General features: G+C 42.9%; 1 protein-coding gene across 1 annotated transcript in view; it reads right to left on the reverse strand.

Moving 5' to 3' along the window:
• The window catches only part of Ptprt (protein tyrosine phosphatase receptor type T), a 1,079,747-nt gene that overhangs the window by 244,442 nt on the left and 816,441 nt on the right, over window positions 1-18,864 (reverse strand). Inside the window, exon 11 of the mRNA XM_032904674.1 lies at window positions 17,726-17,828. Within this exon, the coding sequence (XP_032760565.1) occupies window positions 17,726-17,828 (103 nt within the window). The remainder of the gene's footprint in view (window positions 1-17,725; window positions 17,829-18,864) is intronic.

Here is an 18,864-nt window from a genome sequence, read left to right on the forward strand (position 1 = left end):
TATAATTTTTGGAAGCTGAATCCTTGAACTTCCTGCATACTTATGTCTCTGATGGGATCAGAGACTAGATAGCCATAGTCTTAAAATTAACTTAAGTTGTTTAGGATTTAAGATGATATTCCAGGTCTAAGAAGATGTTTCTAGGTTAATAATACAAGTTAGGAGAGAAAATTATTTACATACAGAACTTGACCACACCAAGGTTGGATAGATAATAGAATACTTTGTCTAAGTTACTTAATATCATACTTTAGAGTTTTCATAATAGTTTTGCTGCTATATTTGTATTCAATTTATATTTGAAAGAAAAAGAGTCTTTGGTTGGACTAAAAAGGGGAACTGTAGAGAGAACATCTTGTGAATTGTATGGATGTATCACCTGTCAATTAAAAAGCTTATGGCCTATGACTTAGGCAGGAAATAGAAGGTGGGACATCTGGGGAAGAGAAAGGATTCTGGGATAGAACCAGGAGGGAGATTTACCAGAAAGATGTGAGGAGACAGATGCTAGTACCTTAGCACAGGTATTCAGCCATATGACAGAATGTAGGCTACAATAAATGGGATATTTTAGGTTATATCTAGTCAGAGAAGAGCCTACATTGGCAAGGTATTTGTAAATATATTTTAAGTTCTTATTTCTGGAAGCATGGGGCTGGAAGGGCAAACTGGGGCCTAACTTCAACACTGATGTTACATTTTTCTTTATTTGTTTCAATTCAACAATTAAGGGTTAATTAAATGCAGAAGTGAATAGAAAAATCCAGTTTATATTCCATCAAGTCAGACATTAAAAAGATTTAAAAATATGCAACTGTCCACGCTAGCCTTATTACTTTGAAAATAAAAACATTTCATTGATATTAATATGTAATGGTTTGACCATTACTGTCTGTCTTATTGATAGGAACTTGCTATGGCCAATTGTGAACTGCAGAGTGCTGGATCTACACAATGCATTATCACATTTGGCGTGGTTTAGTTTTACATTTATAAATTAAAATGTGTTAATTTTTAACTTTAATTTCTGATAATGTAAACACTGACAAAGGAAACCCATCTTTACATGAACAAAATGTCTTTGGGAACTTTACAGATTTTTTCAAGGTTTAAAGAAGTTTCAGCCCCAAAGGAACAAGTGTGTCTGACAAAAATCATATATTTTAACTTTAAAACACTATCAAAACACCCATAATTTAAAACTTTTCATTATTGGCATTTTGACATTTTGGGCTGGAGGGTCTTGTGTTTGGGGGCCCTGCCCTGTGCACTGTAAAGTTTTTTGCATTAATTCTTTATTAATTCCTCATAAATTGACTAGACTGTACCTGTACTTCCAACTAAAATAAAAAGTATCATCATATTGTCAGACATTATTAAAGGAACATTTGTTTATAACCACTACCATGAAAAGTTAAGAAAATATCAATAATAGAAATATATATAAAAAGTATATGTTACCAGTGACCCAAGAAATTCAAAACAACAGTATGTTCCCATGTGAATGCACTAAATTAACTAAATTAATCCATAGATTACAACAAACTTTTCATAGATCTGTGACTATGTCCTGTTTGATAATTGGTCAAATTGGGAAAAAAGAAATTTGCCAATGGCTTTCAAGTTTCATAAGTGGTTTTATGATCCAGGAGTAAGAAGAACATGTAGGCTTTGGTGTGTGCCTTGAATTTGAGCTTTGGCTCTGAACCTTTGTTATTGCATGGCCTTCTTAGTGTTATCACCTGCAAAAACTGAGGATAGCAATGTCCCATCAATTCCAACTGTGAGCAGTGAATTAGATAACAACGTAAGCGAGAGCTTCTACTTAAAAGTGGAAGATTTAGCATACTCTGCCTACCTCTCACTGAGATGAGAGTGCCCGAAGGAAAACATAAATCCACAAGGAAAAGAACAGGAGGAATAAGGGGTCAATACTGAAAGTAAGGTCCCCATGCTGTGGCATGGGAGCCAAGTGCCTGCCCCTTCAGGCAGGAGACAGGAGAGGACTCCATAATTCTTAAAGTCGAATGCCTCCACTTCCAAAACAGAACACTTGCAACCTGTCAACTTTCCCCATCTTTCCTTCGGTACCGACTACTCAGCTTACTGGTTTTGTGCCTCCCCCAAAATCAAAATGATATCTAGAGAGGCTGATAAACAAGAAGTGATATTCAGGAGGGACAGTATCCAGACACACCAAACACCTCTTTAAATGAAAGGCGAGTGAAATTATACACAGATTCAAATGTCATGGTCCTTATTTTCCTAGACTATAGAACTAAATGACTGTTTTAAAAAGAGGCATTCATCTATTGCTTCTGGGGCTACATTCTTACCAGGGAATATCAAGCACGCTGAAATGGTGAGACTCTATGGACAGAAAAATAATGTCTAACCAGTTTAATTAGATATTACTGAAGATAATAGATAATTGTACAGCTCACGATGAGTTGGAACAACAAAAATTCCTTCCACACAGAGTAGAAGAGTGATGAGAGGTAGTGTAACACAGTGGTGAAGGCTGTCAAGTATAGACACAGGTTATGACGTTTTACAGCGCTGTGCAGTCTTGGAGAAATTAATTAACCTTTCTATACTTTGGACTCCACCCCAACAACTGTAAAATAAAGGGGGAAGGTGTTCCAGTTCTTCCTGTATGTGTTCATAGCTGTCCCCCACCTCCCCCACCTCTGTGTGGGTGTGCATGTGTGTGCATGTATACACAAGTATGCATGAGCATGTAAGGCCCAAGGTTAACATTGAGTCTTTGCTGGCCACTGTCCGTCTTGTATTTCACTGAACCCAGAGAGCACAGTTTGACACTGATCTGGGGATCTCCACCTCTCCCCTTCCTGTATGATTGACTATAAGCTGGTCATCAAGCCCACAGAGCTCATACATGGTCCAGGCATCAGAAGTCCTTTCCCCCACTTGCAAGGCAAGTGTTTTTTTTTTCAGCTGAACCATTTCTCCAACCTCCTCCCAGTTCTTATTTGACAGAGTTATGATAAGAATTAACCAAGTGAGTTAACATATGTAAATGACTTACCTCCTGGCACTTAGTAAGCTTTAAGTAAATTACATGATGCTATATTAAAAATAGTATACCGCTTGGCTCTGAAGTAACCTGCTTTGATGGAACTGTAAAATTAGCTATTATGTATGTGGTTATATTAAAAAAAATGTAGGAGGATAACTCTATGGGAAAGATGGAAGGGAAAGAAGTATCAAATGGTTTAGGATAGCTGAATTTTCATCCATCATAGCAGGAAGTAAACAGATAATATCTTTAATCAATAACATCAAAATAGGGCATTGTGTAGTAATATACCAATTCCTGGAAGAAATGGCTAAGAACTGAAAAGCAGTCACCCCCAGGGCAGAAAAGGGTGGGCTTGTAAATCATGGGGCAGGGAAGGGTTTTGCTCTTTGATTTTCTAACTATGTGTATTTATTAGTTTGAGTTTTTAAATTAAAGAATGAAAAGGTTAATGGATCTAACACGCTGTCAGCACCTGCATATAAGAATAGACGCATTGTACTGTGTTCTCTCATTTTGTTCATCTTAGTAATTCCACTCCTGGGGATTCTTTTTTTCTATTTAAAGGTACGATAACAAAAGAAAAACATGAATAAATCCATTATAGCTGATTTCTTTATAACAACAAATAACTGGAAATGACCCAAATTTTCAACTATATGAAAATGCTGAAAATCATGCAAACACCTGATAGAATCTTAAAAAGCAGCCATATAAATTTACTATTTCAGATGGCTACACATTAGTTAAAATCACACACATACACGAGAGAGAGAGAGAGACAGAGAGAGAGAGAGACAAAGAGAGAGAGAGACAGAGAAAGAGAGAGTATTTAGACTGTAAAACAGAATTCTGATAGAGCCAGGAGAATTAATGTCTACTTTCTGCTCCTTACACTAAGTCCTCTGCACTCCAGAGTCCTTAAAGGGATTTTCCACTGCTGTTTGGCTCACTGTGTATAGGATTTTGTTTTTCACCCCCAGACTTGAAGCTTCCTTTTGAGCTGTGGTACTTGTTGTACTTCACCCTCACACTTCTGTTTAGACAGAAGGCTCCACCACACTTGAAGCCACCGATAGCCAAGGTAATGGGTATTTAGGATCCTCCCCTATGTGTCATCAGATCCAGCATTTGCAATGTTTTTCTTTTCAACTGTGGCACATCCCCCAACTAATCGGTAAAGATACGGATGCAAAGCACATGACAGCATGGAGAAGCAAGAGATAGCACATTGAAACCTGTGTGGTTCTATTCACTCCTCAGTGTCCGCTAAAGGGACAAGGTAGGTGGCTTCTTTTTCTACTTTGCTGCAAGGTTATAAAGGTAAAATAAAAGGATGTCTGGGACATTGCCAAACCGTAGCTCCTATCCTGAGCAACAGGACTCAGTCAGGTGTAGCTGGGTGTCTGTGGCTCACTGCTAAAATCTGGATCTCAAGTTTTGGTGTGCATTATAGAATGCTTTGGAAGTCTTGCTAAATTCCAGGTTCGGTTTTGGGTGGGGCTCGAACACTTGCAGTGCGTGTGCGTGTGTGTGGTATATGTGAGTATATGGGTAAATGTGTGTATGTGTAAAGGTGAATATGTATGTACATGTGTGCACATGCCTGAAGAGGTCAGAGTCAGTCAACACTGGATGTCTCCCTCTGCCACTTTTATGTCCTTTCTCTCTCCCTCCTTCCTTCCCTTCCTTCATCTCCCTCTCTTTCTGTCCTTTCTTTCTTTCTTTCTTTCTTTCTTTCTTTCTTTCTTTCTTTCTTTCTTTCTTTCTTTCTCTTTCTTTCCTTTCTTTCTTTCCTTTCTTTCTTTCCTTTCTTTCTTTCTTCCTTCCTTCCTTTCTTTCTTTCTTTCTTTCTTTCTTTCTTTCTTTCTTTCTTTCTGTCATATTCTCTCATGGAAATGGGAGCTCCTGGATTGGTTTGGATCGGATCGGATTGGATTGAATTGGATTGGATTGGATTGGATTGGATTGGATTGGATTGGATTGTCAGCAAGCCCTATGTACCCTCCCATGTCTGCCTACACATCACTGGGGTTTCCAGAGTGTGTCATCACATCTGTCTTTATGTGGGTGCTGGGATTTGAACTTAAGTCCTCATGCTTGTGCAATAAGCACTTTACCAATTGAACTATCTTCCTAGACCTTCAAACATTTGATTTTTAATGAATCTCCATGTAATACTGACAAATATAGTCCAAAACATATAGACACAAACTTTAAACAAAACCAACAGGGAACAAGATGAAGACTTTGGGGATAGAGAAACATTTCTCAATCCAAGGCTACTCCTCTGCTTTGTTCTTACCTTGGAATAAGGTCACTACTGTCATAGTATCCTCCTCAAGCTGTTTAACAAGGTTGCCCCTGGAGTCAAGACCTCAACTAAGCTTCCCAAGCGAGCTTCCTGAACTACGAACACTGACAAGACAGCCCTCCCCTATCCTCCTAAGGCCTAGGTGCCAATGCAGAGGCTGCCCTTTTAGGTTCCAAGAAATTATGCATTCGTTATGGAGGAAATTAACACCTCAAAGCAAACTATAATTAGGAATTCTTCAATTCAGTTTATGCTTTTTCAATTAGGCACTCTATAATTTTAATCATGGGAGCATTAACATGTTTCTGTAATTTATATACCTGTGGTATAATTAAGCCTGGGAAACACATTGCTCCAAACCTGAATGGAAGTGATTGTTGCCTCTCACACTCACAGCTCCACAGGTCCCTGACAGGGAGACAGTGCCAATTTTAAAGGAGCCACTTGTACGCTGTGGAGGCCAAAGAGAACTCTCTTGGTTTGGGGCATGTGTGCTTGTCACAAACCATGCATTGTCTTTGAACATCTTGCCCATGTGTATACATCTGTACCCCAATCTTTCTATTCCTTCCATGACTTTACAAATATGCCACTACTGGAAACTGTTTTAGACCATTTATCCTTGGGAAATAGATTCAATTAAGCAGGAACAGGGTGTCCCGGCAGAGGAGTTGTTACCTGTGAGCAGTAGGAAGCAGATGCCTTGGAAGTGGAGAAACAGAACAATAGACTAACACTTATCCTGGACTCGTACCCCAACCCCCTCTAACCTCAGTTCTTCTTCCCACTTTTCCTGACTCTGTTACTCATAATTTCAGCTTTCCCTTCTGGCCACAAAGCCAGCCATGAATCCTGCGTGCACAGTAGTTCTCTTGGGAGTCTGAGCAGTTTTGCCAATTCAAGGACTTCAGAGGCACACTGAAAGTTTTTGTGCTTATTCAGACTGAACCTCTGAACTTTCTGAAGGTTAAAAACCTTCGGTTTTTTTTTTCCCCTCGTCTTCCTACTCTCCCCACAATAGCAAATTCAGATTTGCTGACTGCAATGAAAGGAAAAAGAACATAATCAAAACTGGCCCAGGGGGACAATGCATACAGATTCGAACCCAGCCGAGTGACGCACCCATACCGCCACAGTATTTTGGCACTCAATATATTTTGTCTGATCTAAGAAAATATAGAACTTTTTTTACAGAGTAAAAGTTGGAAATGGATTTGTTTCTCCCAGGCTGCTTCAGCCCTCTATAAAAGATTACAGATTTGTTTGGGGTCTGGTATTCAGCTTCACCACACATCCATCTTCTACCTACGCCCCAACATCTGCATAGAGGCAATATATTAAGATTCACCATCAGCACGCACCAACACAACATGAATTATTTCAGACACCAGTCATTGTCATCATCATCAGAGAACAGGGCTGTGTTTCTAGCCCCTGTGTAGACAGGAATAGAGGAGTACACTGTCAGATTCTAGATCAGCTCGTCTGAGCTAGCGCTGTTATCCGAATGCTGAAATACACTGCCATAGAGACACCGGGTTCTGAAATCTGCAAAACCAGCCACGGTGGTACCCAGATAGAATATAAAACAGCTGCTTCTCACAGCATAGCCATGAGCAAAGATCAGCACCATGGAGAGCCTACCTGATTATCTGTATAGGCACCTTTCTCCCCCTGGGCCACCTGTTGGTTAAATCACTAGTACTCAAGGGTCAACCAACAGGATCAGCATCACCTGGGAAGGTATTTTAAAGGCAGCCTCTCGGGCCCCATCTTTTCATCCCTGGACATGGCCAAGAATCTGCAAGCAGACTAGCTCTCCGGGTAACTATGCTGTACAAAAGTTTGAACCATATGGGAATTGACCATATCTTAAACTCGTGCTTCTCAACCGTTCTAATGCTGTGACCCTTTAACACAGTTCCCCCTCAACTATAAAACTATTTTGTTGCTACTTCATAAATGTAATTTTGTTACTGTATGAATTCTTAATATCTAATATGCAGGCTATCTGAGATGTGACCCCTAAGAAAGAGTTCTTGGAACTCCCCACTCCCTATGCCGAAAGGGGTCACAACCTATGAGTTGAGAACTGCTTGACATTGAGGGCCATTGGAGAACAGGTTTAGAACCTGTACATCATTCCTAGGAAGGTGTTATCCCTGGGGAAGGAGACCCATGGTATTCTGAAGCTCCAGTTCAGTAGGTCAGGGTTTCAGAAGCAAGTGACCCAAGTGCGAGAATCATTATTCTTCAGGAACTTAATGTCTTATGCCAAGCTCTACTTTCTACCGTTGTTCTGTTCATCTCTCATGGAAAGCTCTCTGGACTTTATCTGTATCCTCAAAAAACCCATGGCCTCTTCTCATTCAGCACAGCACAAGGGGAGATTTTCATAAGCTCCACCCACCCACCCCCACTCCATGTGGGAGGGTAAGCATCATAAAACCACATCTACTTATACAGCCCTCCTGCCTTTCCATGGTCTGTTGGTCCTCAGTATATCTGACTGTGAGCTCATCTCCTTAAATCCATTACCACCCATACAGCATCTTTGTGCAGTTATCTCACAGGAAGTTTTGTTACTATGGCCTCCCTTCTAGCATCTTATCCCTGGACCACTATTCCCTGCTGACTTTTTTTTTTTTATCATGTCTCTGCCTTTTATACAGACTCTTCGACAACAGTGAGATCTGATCTGTCAGGTCTCAGCATCTTTTCTAGCAGGTCTGTCTTTATAATTAAAAAATATTTTCTTATATTTTGTTGTATACCTATGTACGTGTCTGTGTGTGGCTGTTCAGTTTCACGTGTGTGCTTGTGGAGGCCAGAAGAGGGTGCTGAACCTGCTGGGGCTGGAGGTGCAAGCATTTGTGAGCTGCCCAAATGTGGCTGCTGTGAATGGAACTCTGATTCTCTGCAAGAGTAGCACAAGCTGAGCTCTTACCTTCACATTATTTTTGTGCAAGCCTCGCCCACATGTTTCCGGTTCCAGCACTTTGATTAACAGCACTGTCTTCCTGTTCCTATTGTCCTCGGTCAACTTATGTATCTCTTACATTTTCTTATAATTTTTAAGACATTATATATATGTGTGTGTGTATGTCTGTGTGGGCGTTTGTACATGTGAGTGCAGGTGCCCATGGATGGCAGAGGTGCCTGATCCCTCTGGATTTGGAGTTACATGTAGTTGTGTCATGTCTGCTATGGGTTCTGGTAATTTAACTCTAGTTCTTATCTTGAACAGTTTCTAATTTACCACTGAGCCATCCCTCCAGCCCTCTTCCTTATTTTCTATTAGAGGTTCTATTAGAACATTGCTTGTTTTTTTCTTTCTTTCTTGTAATCACTGTTTAACTTTCTTGTTTTATAAAGGAAGTTACAACACGGTCATACCGACCTGGGTTTCTTTCCACCTCTTCACAAGCCTGGCCTTCTCCCTCCTCTGAGATGTCCCTTGGTCGAGCATCACAACTCTCTCCTGCCATTCACCTCTGCACTGTCCTTGAGTGTGGTCATCCTCTCTGCTGGGTTTTCACACGCCACAGAGGTGCTGAAGTTTCCAAATGCAAACCTCTGCTCAGACGCCTCTCCAGCACCACAGACGTTTCGAGCTTAAATAGCCCCTGTGGTAGGAGGTGAACATGGCAACCACTCTCTCCTCTCCATCCTGGCAGCAACAGCCTCAGTCTCCATCTCTCCAGATGGCAGACAGTCCAAAATAGAACACTCTCACTCCTCGTGTTCCATCGACTGCTCCATTTAAAACGTTCGTCTCCAAACACCTGCTTTTCCCCTCCTCGGTTTGAGCCTGAGTAATAGAATCCAAACTCCCAACGCCAGAGACGGTTCTTGGTAAGCTGCATTGCTGGGCCGCAGGGGGGAAGGTAGAGGTGGGTGGGGCTGGTTTATAACAGGAATTCAGCAGTGTAGCTAGGGTGAGCCCAAACGAATGCAAGCCATCTATATTATTCAAGTGTCACCTTTCTTCCCTGGCATTTTCCTGTGGAATCTTTCTTTCCTTAAACAGATAGACTTTATTAAGTATATCCAAGCTATGCACGCTGCCATAGATGGGCGATAGATACATAGGTAGTACGATGAGGAGAGATGTGAAAAAATCACCATAGTGAAGCGAATCAAGGCATCTACAGCTTCACACACTTTGCCATTCGGCTTTTCTGCTTTTGTAACAAGACTGAATTATCCACCTGCCTGTTGTTCTTTGGTGTTCAGTGCAGGACTGACCCCTGTCTCCTTTGGTGGATTCATGCATCTCTAATTAAAATGGTATATCCCTTTACTGCCATACTTAGACTGTGGGGGGAAGAATACAACAGCGCACATCTTCCGATGCCTTATTTCCATTGCTGCTTCTTGTATCTGACTCCTCATGTTCCCTAATCCGGTGTGATACATTCCCAGCATGCTTTTGGGCACGGATACAAGCAGTGTTAGTTACTTACAGAGCTAAATCTTCTTACAGGTTATATGAAATACCTCTCATCGCCACCAAATGCTCCCTGCAAAGCAGGCCACACAGATCTCCTCATATTTAGTCCCTAGCAAAGGTGGCCGGGAGAACCAAGGGGAACTGAACAAAACAAACAGGGCTTAGAGAATGATTGTAATTGCTGCCTCTCATCTACCTCCATGTGAACTGGGACTCACAAACTCCTCAGGCTGCCCCATGCTAATAAATCCTCCAAATTTTCATTTCTTCTTCCTAATTGGACACAATCAGATGCTGGTGTCTGAGAATCAGATGGTAATGATTCCAATTTTGCTCGCTGCAGCTCCACGGACCAGCAAAACCCTTCTGTGATTGTTCTATGTGCTCCCACTCAGGGCTTTGCTGTTATTAAAGGAATCCTGGAGGAAATTTGGCAACAGTTTTCTTTATTTCCCAGTAAAGTTTCTTCATTCTTTAAAAGTTGGCTGGGTCTCCAATTTGCACTGCAACTAATCACCGTGCACTTCAGAATGCGTGGCCCTAACTAGACGTGCCTGTCAATTGCATGAGGTCTGCAGATTCTCATCAGGGAGTAGATTTAACTTGCTATGACCTTTGGATGCCATTGGCAAGATACACTGACTTCTGGTATTCAGTCTTGTATATCTGACCCTACAGGCTGGAGCTGTTCCATGCCTACAGACGCCATAATAATAGGCCACAAGTACTAACGCTCCTCATAGATGGCCCATGAGAAGTAGCCAGGATGACTGTAACACCTACCAGGTCCCATCCTGTTCTTGAGCCTACTGGGTTGTGATAGCATCTACAATGCTATTAACCTCACCTAAGGATCAATACACATACAGTATAGGAACATCAGCTTATAGCAGGCTCAGAAGATAAACCTGCCTGTGGCCACCTAGAGCTGGGGGTGGGGTGGGGCAGTCCTTCCATCAATGGTCTGACTGGGAACTACCAGTTGCCCTAAACTTTTTTATGTGACCTTCATATATATATATGTGTGTGTGTGTGTGTGTACGCGTGCGTGTGTGTATTCACATATATAAATATGCATTATATATATGTATGTGTGTGTGATGTGTGCATACATATATATGTGATATACATATGGTATCGTATACACATATGTGTTCCCACTTATCATCAGACAACTCGAGAATCACAGAATCAAGTACCTGGTCTAACTATACCCAGTGAAACTGCTGGATGAAGCTGAATCTGATCCTAAAAGCCCTTTCCATCCTGCTGCGTCCAACTGGGAGGCAGATGTGGTGGGGAGAACATATTGGTCTCAGGTTGTGTTCTGACCTAGCTCCTGTCCCCAAGGAGCCACAGTAACTGACACAGACTCCACACACAAGTTCAGACAGGAGAGGGGTGAAGGCAGGGGGCAGCACCGGAAGAGATGGTGCGTTCTGCACTCAGGATGGAGGCAAGACAGTCTGGGATGTGGCCGCTGGCCTGGAGGCTGGAAAGGTAATGGCACACCTGCATAGTGGCATCAACCGAAGGCAATCACACAGAGGACAAAATGTGGGCATCTGCTAAATATCCCTCCTATATCTCCTAACAAAGTCCAAACCCAGAGCAAAGACCTTCTTGCTTTGGTCCCTGTCTGCCTTCTTCTTCCTGCCTCACCTCTTGCCCTGCTTACTGACTACCTAGGGCCCTTAGACCATCCCATATGCCTTCTCTTTATGGACTCTTAGGCATACTGATTCCTCTCAGTCACAACCCTCTCTCTTCCATTAAATACCCCTCAGTCCATAGACCTTAATTAGGCAGCGCTCCCTCCAGGAAGCCCTCCGGCTTCCATGCCCAGGAGGCTCATGCTGGATGCCTGTGCACTTAACTCTCAGGAGAATCCTTAGCCACACACATACCTTCATAGCCCCCCTTTGTCTTTTCCATACTTGTTTGTTCTTATACACCTGCAGTATCCCCAAAAGGAGACTAACGCATGGCCAACAAGTGCCTTTAGAAGGCTTGCTATCATTAGCCACCAGGGGAATGCAAATCCAAACTACAAGGAGGTATCATCTCTCTCTATTTAGAATAGCTGTTATCAAATTGAATGAAAAATAATTCTGGCATGGATATGAAGTAACATAAACTCATAAGAAAATACAGGCAGCTCCGGTCTAGGACCAAGCTATCTAGTCCAGCACATAGTGCCAATAGAAATGATACGAAGCAGCCTAGATGCCCACCAGCCGATGAGTGGATAAAGCAAGTGCAGTATATCTACCCAACAGAGGGCTACTCAGTCATAAAGAAAGATGAAATCCTGTCATTTGAAGGAAAATGAATGGAACTGGAGAAATCTATGCCAAACGAAGGAAGCCAGACACAAAAAGGCATGGACTGAATGTTCTCTCTCATACAGAGACCCCAAACAGTGCAGCGTGGTGGGAGCTAGAGGCTGCATGCCAAGGGTAGATGGAGGGAGGTTGGCTTTGATCACTGTGCGCTGTGCCTGTGTTGAAATATCACACTGTTCAAAAGCGACCACCATAAAACAAGCCGCTTCCTCTGTATGGCAGGAATGCATCAAGTGCCTGACAGTCACATGTGGTCTGTGGCGATCCTACCAGAGAGCTCACAAAGAAGGGCATCTTTGTTGTCAGAGAAAGATCTACCTGACAACTATTCTGTTTTGGAATAGAAGGAAGCTAACAAAATGCATGGCCTTAGCACTTGGAATTGACAAGGTAAGCATGATAAACACGCTGAATTAAATAGTCACATGGTTTATTGACCACATATTGGGGGTTTCTTTGTTTACTTTATTTTTGTATTTTTATTTGTTGGGACCTACTGTTGGCTAGACATTATCCCAAGTTAAGGAGGCCCAGTAGCACCAAGACTTCAAGTGTATCATGGCCAAGACAAGGGAATCTGAGACAATACCACAACAAACAGAAAAACTCAAAACAAAGAGAGCTGACAAATGCATAATGCACTCATAACACAGTTTAAAAGCTCAGGAATGAACCAGGAAGGAATCACAAAGGTCACTGTTGAGTAAAAGCTGGTAAAGGGGCAGAGTGAATTTAAATGAAATGAGAAATAAGGTTAAGGGCAGATGCTGACAGGCCTTGAATTTCATGCTAAGAAGCTTGAACTTAATGCAATAGAAAACCAGTGACCCATTTAAGAATTTTAAGCAGGGAAGCTAACTTGATCCAATTTGTGCTTCCCAAGGACCACTCCAGCAGTGTGTGTTTGGGGGGGGGGAGGGGGACAGACCTGAGACAGACGTATGAGGACGAACACCTAGCCAGCCAGGAGAACGGGGCAGGGAAAATGGTACTTCCAACCAGGGCTGATTGGCAAGTCAGGGGACAATGCTGGAGACTAAGTGGATGAGAGAGGAGAGACCAGGAAAGGATCCTTGCAAGAAGGTCTGCTGTAGCCGAGAGAGCGTCTCCCACAGATTTTTGTCGCAGAGACCCCGTCTCACTGCAGGGACTGCATTATGGGTGATTAATTCATGGCCAAGTTACTTTCTTATGAAGGTTACCACAGATACATCAGCATGACAGGTGGGGCGTGGGGGAAGAAGGTTCGGCGTGTTCGAGTCAGAGCTGAATATTAGATTCCAGTCACCATTTGATTGATCTTTTAAGCAATTCTGGGATTCTGTCACTTAAAAACCAATAAATCTTTGAAGGCCCGAGGAGAGCAATACAAAAGCAATAAATCTCCATTGTGGAGTATTAGAAAAATAGGCCAAGCTGCCGAGCTGGTTTGGCTGGAGGGTGCAGGAACCTCATGCAGTCAGCTCCTTGATGGCCCCCCTCCTTCTTGCTCTGAATTCTCAGCCCTACTCGAAGAAGTCAAACCTGGGAGGCTTCCAAGGAGTGGGAGGCTGGAATTTAGCCCCATCAGCAGTTAAGAAGTGTGGGTTGGAGGAAGAAAAGACTGCCTAGAGGCCTGGAGGCCAAGGCTTAGGGATGACTCTGTGAGAATTGCATAGGTAAATACATAGAGGGACAGATTATAGGCTGGGGCTACGCCATCCAGAGTTACAGGACACCCCTTACTCCCAATATCATCTCCAGCTGGCAAAAAGCCTCACAATACCGTACCTCCTAAAATACCTTCCAGTTTCCCCTGACACAGTAGGACTTCAAGTCAGAACTACTGGGACAGCAAAGACCTTAGACTCTGATCTATGTTCAACTATCTATCCAATAGTGACAAGAGTTGTCCATGGGTCAGGATCTAGAATGACTGGATAACGGATCTCTATAAGGGATTTTCTAGACTGTTGAGGTGTAAAGCCCTATGCTAAATGTGGGCAGCACCATTCCACCGGCTGTGGTCTTGGATTCAATGAAGAGGAGAAAGGGAAATGGGTGCCAGAGCTCATCATTCTCTGCTCCCTAACTGTGGATACAATGTAACCAGCTGCTTGGGTCTCCTGTGATCATGACTGTTCTACCTTTAAACTGTGAGCCAAAATAAAATTTTCCATCCTTAAATTGGTTTTGTCAGGAGTTTTGTTAGCATAGAAAGAAATTAATTAATCACTGGCTTTGTGTACCAGGACCCTAAAACAATAATTTAACACCTCAGACTTAAATTTCTCAGCTCTCTCTCTCTCTCTCTCTCTCTCTCTCTTCTCTCCCTCTCTCTCTCCCTCCCTCTCTCTCTCCCCCCCTCTCCCCCTCCCCCTCCTTCTCCCTCCTCCCCTCCCTACCTCCCTCCCCCTCTCCTTTTTCTCTGTCTCTCTGTCTCTCTCTCTCTCTCTGTCTCTCTCTCTCTCTGTCTCTGTCTCTGTCTCTCTCTCTCTCTCTCTCTCTCTCTCTCTCTCTCTCTCTCTCTCAAATAGACATGGCATTTCCCAACTAATTTACCCACCAGAAAACTTAGAGAACATGCCATGTAACAGAAATAAAAATATTAATTCTGAAATCTTTTCATATATTTGTATTGCATTTATATTTTTGATTTGTTGGAGGGGAAATAAGGACACATAAATTTGAATGTCAGAAGACAACTTGCTAGGCATCAGGTCATTTTGTCTACCATATGAATTCTCAGGAATTAAACTCATATTATTGGGTTTGGTGGCAAGTACCTTTACCTGCTGAGCCATCTTGCCAGACAAAATTTTTCTCTTAACCATGGCTATTTTCAAACTGACATATAATATTTGTACTTATTTACAGGGTACAAATGATAATCCAATACCTGAACACACTGTATATCATGGTTGAGTTAGGATAATTGGGCTTCTGAAACATGTCATTTCCACATGTTGGGAACTTTGACATTTTTCTAGTTATGTGAAACATGTTATAAATTATTGTCTGCTACATCTACTGTACTATGTTAGCAGGCATTTGGATGTTTCTCTCAACCGTTTTAAAATATGATTCAAGGCATCTTTGGCCAAATGCCTGAAGCAAGTTGGAGGTCGGGGATGGTTCCAGGTTGTAGACCATCCAGGTCTCTTCTTAGCAGCTCCCAGTTTTCAGCGTACAGAGTAGCACAGTTCCTGCTTTCCTGCATGTAGCTCATCTCTCCACCATGCCCACAGTTCCTCTCAGTCTGGACAGTCAACTAACTGCATCCCTTCACCTGCATCACGGCTTTGTTTGCTTAGTCAGGTGTTTATTGTCTCACCTCCCTGATCTATTCCATGGCACATGCATAAGGATAAACCTCAAGAAGGAAGAGAGGGCTTCTCTTGCTTCGTGCTATACTCAAATCGGTGAGTTCACCTCACTACAAAGCAAGTACTCAATAAATACCTGTTGGGGCCAGCTGCCTCCAAGACGCAAATCCTATGCCCAGGGCTCATGCCCAGGTAGAAAGGGTAACTGAGATGTATAGTAGTGTTCCTGCTCTCAGAACAGTTGTCCTGAAAGGCCTTCTCTATGTCGTTTCTTAGTCTCCTCCCCTTCTTGGCAAATGCCCAGGCACTGGTCTGAAAATAATTCCAGAGACAGAGCGTACGCCCACTCTCAGTGAACCAGAACCTTGAGGAGGAAAGCAGCCAGAGATGTCTAGACACCAACCATTTCCCCGTTGAACAGTGACATTTCCTTCCATTTCTCAAGACGGAAATGTCAGCAAACTATGTCGTGCAGACCATCCTCCTAGTAAGGTGGCTTGGCTCAGTAAAATGAATGTGGGGTGGGGGTCGGTACTGGGCTTCAGTCTTGCCTGGCCTACTTGTCACGTGGCATACGTTAACTCATCGGCTTGTTTGTCTCCGTTTCCTAATCTTAAAACTGGGAGGAGCTTTACAGGAGCCTGATGAACAAACAGAGAGGGCTGTGTAGATGATGGGTTCTCAGCAGTGCAGTGTGGTTCCTTCATTATCCTCGTTTCAATGCCTGCACCTCCTGGTCTGAAAATGAAGATACAGTCTCATCGTCTATATGGAAAAAAAGTGAGGTTGCTGGGTCAGGATAGAGGGAAAGCAGGGAATGGGCACTTTGTTTGAAATGCCAGCGTCCACTTTGGATTATTAGATTAAAGATGGTTTTGACATGCTACAGCAAGAGGCCCATAAGCGTCATCCCAACACATGACAGGCCATATTCCCTGGGCCGAGTAAAGAGGGCCATCCCCCAGTCTTCGGACTATGCAAAACCTTGTGCATTTCTGTTGCTTCATTCTGTTGGTCCCATCACATACTTTCTGGGTAGAGGTAAATGAGGGATGAAAATGGAAATGAGGATGAACTCAAAAGCCTCCTTCTAGGCTTGTCTCCCAGCTCCCAGGGGCATGGAAGGCGATGTCACTAAAAACCCAATCCCTAGTGTATCCCCACAGCTCTCAAGTCAGCCTGAGCCTCCCAGAGAAACCCTGCTTCCTATCCATCTCCCCTCTGCCACCTTGCTCTTTAGGTTAAAGCAAACTTAACTAGGCATGGGTGTTCCATTTTTAATAAGCTACCCTCCTCTTGGGTCAAACTGGACACTTGTAACAAGTCAAACCTTATACAGCTCCATGCCGCCTTCTCTAGGAGTTTTCTCTGCACGTCTATAAGCCCTATGTAGAATTCCATGAGGTGTCATAGCATTGTGACTATGTCATATGTCTGTCTGTGTTACTATAGCTTGGCTTCCTGAACAACAGCCCCCGCACCCCATTCATTATATAAAGGGACTTGGTCCATGCTTGTTGGACTGAATTGAAGTCAATCTGGAAGTTCCACCTAACATTCTACTTATTTTGATGCACTGAGGGCCTGAGGCCTAGATTTTGAGCAAGCCCAGCAGTCAACACTGTTGCCTTGTACAAAGGGAACCTTGTTTAAAATGAATGGCGACCCATCCTGACAGCTATGAATTTGCCCTGGTCAACCTAGCTGGCAAGATTAGGTTCTTGCTGCCTGGGTACCCATGTGAGCCTCAACAAACTCTTATTAAAATAAGCAGTGGGATACTGCAGGCATGGCACCTATGGGGCTCTAGCACCTCATAGCTCTGAATGGAAAGAACCCCAAGGGCTCATCCTATCTGAAATCTGTGATCAGATTCTTTGGAGAATACAGAGCCATTTGTCTGTCTGTGTCTCTGCCTGCCTGCCTGCCTAACTACCTGCCTGCTTACTTGTCTGTCTGTCTGTCTGTCTGTCTGTCTATCAGAGCAGTGAGGCAGGCGGTTTCGCAAAAGTACTTACTGTGTTTAGATTTTCCACCCACAAACTACATTTTCCTTAATTATGTTCCAGAAGTTTCTCTCCCTGGCTATTTCAGGTCCCTATCAGGATGTTCCCTTTGAACTGATGTTCATGGTGAGGCTTAGAGTTGCTGACCATCTTCCTTGTAGAAAGTCTGGCTTCTGGCTTATTGAAGCCAGGCACACTGCCAGTCATGTGATTCACCTGGAGATGTGTACAGAAGGGAAAACTGCAGACCGTAGTTCCTCACCTGACAGGGGCTCCCCGGGACTGGGCGGGTTTGAGCATCACTGTGATGGTCGTATCTGTTTCATTGAGTGGGCTATCTGCATCATATTCAGGCATTGATGGAGCTGATGAAGAGAGAGAGAGAGATTGGAGGTGATCAAGCACATGTCCCATATGCCCCTCGACGTTTCCCATTCTATCTCATCCCATCCCCTTGATCACATCCCAGCAGAATAGAGAGGTAGTGAGTGGTAGTAAGAATGCTATGTTATCAGAACTCCTCAGTAAGGGAGGCCTTGGCTTCCCATCTACTTCTCAGTGCAATAGATTGAAGAGGGGTCAGGCAGGTCCATCATCAGAAAGTGCCCCTCCCACCCAGAAAAAAAGGAATACGTGGGACACATAAGTACATTATAAAGATGTGAAAAGAGTCAGCCTTGTTATATGCATTTAGATGCAAATGAAAGGAAAGATGAATTAGCTCCATTTTTTTTCACAAGACCCTTCCCCCCCCACAGGAGTGTGACTAAATCTAATCCTTTGAAAGGGTAATTTAGCCATTTGTATTATGAGCTATTAAAACCCACATCTCTTTTAATTCTCTTCTTTTTCAATTTCTGAATTTAATCCTAAAGTTATAATCCCAATCAACGATTTAAAGTTTATTTTGTAACATGTTTATTGGAGCGCTATTTTATAAAAACGTAGAAACGCCAAATATATTCAACCACAAGGGACTGTTTAATTAAATTACGTCCATCCAGTTGACGGAACATTATAATGAAGGCAACGCAGCAGAGTGGGAAATACTTATGGGATAAGGATAAGTGGAAACATTAAGCTACAGAAAAATCATGGCTTCTGCAAAACCGCATGCAAAATACATATGCATGCAGACTAGATTGCATAGATATTCCAAAATATGGAAGCTGGAAATAAGCATTCTACAGTGTTCCTGCTTAATGTTGTCAAGCAGGGTGGTGCACCCTGCTGGTAGAAGAGTTTGCAATCTTAGGCTACTGAAGTTTGGCCATTCATTCCTTCATCCCTTCTTTCCTTCATTCCTTTATCCCTTCATTCTTTCATCAGCTATTTCATGAGAGCCAGTACTATGGATATCTTATACTGGTAAGTATCCTATTAAACCCTCTCTCTCTCTCT

The sequence above is a fragment of the Rattus rattus genome, chromosome 5 (genome assembly GCF_011064425.1).
Source record: "Rattus rattus isolate New Zealand chromosome 5, Rrattus_CSIRO_v1, whole genome shotgun sequence".
Taxonomy (NCBI): Eukaryota; Metazoa; Chordata; class Mammalia; order Rodentia; family Muridae; genus Rattus; species Rattus rattus.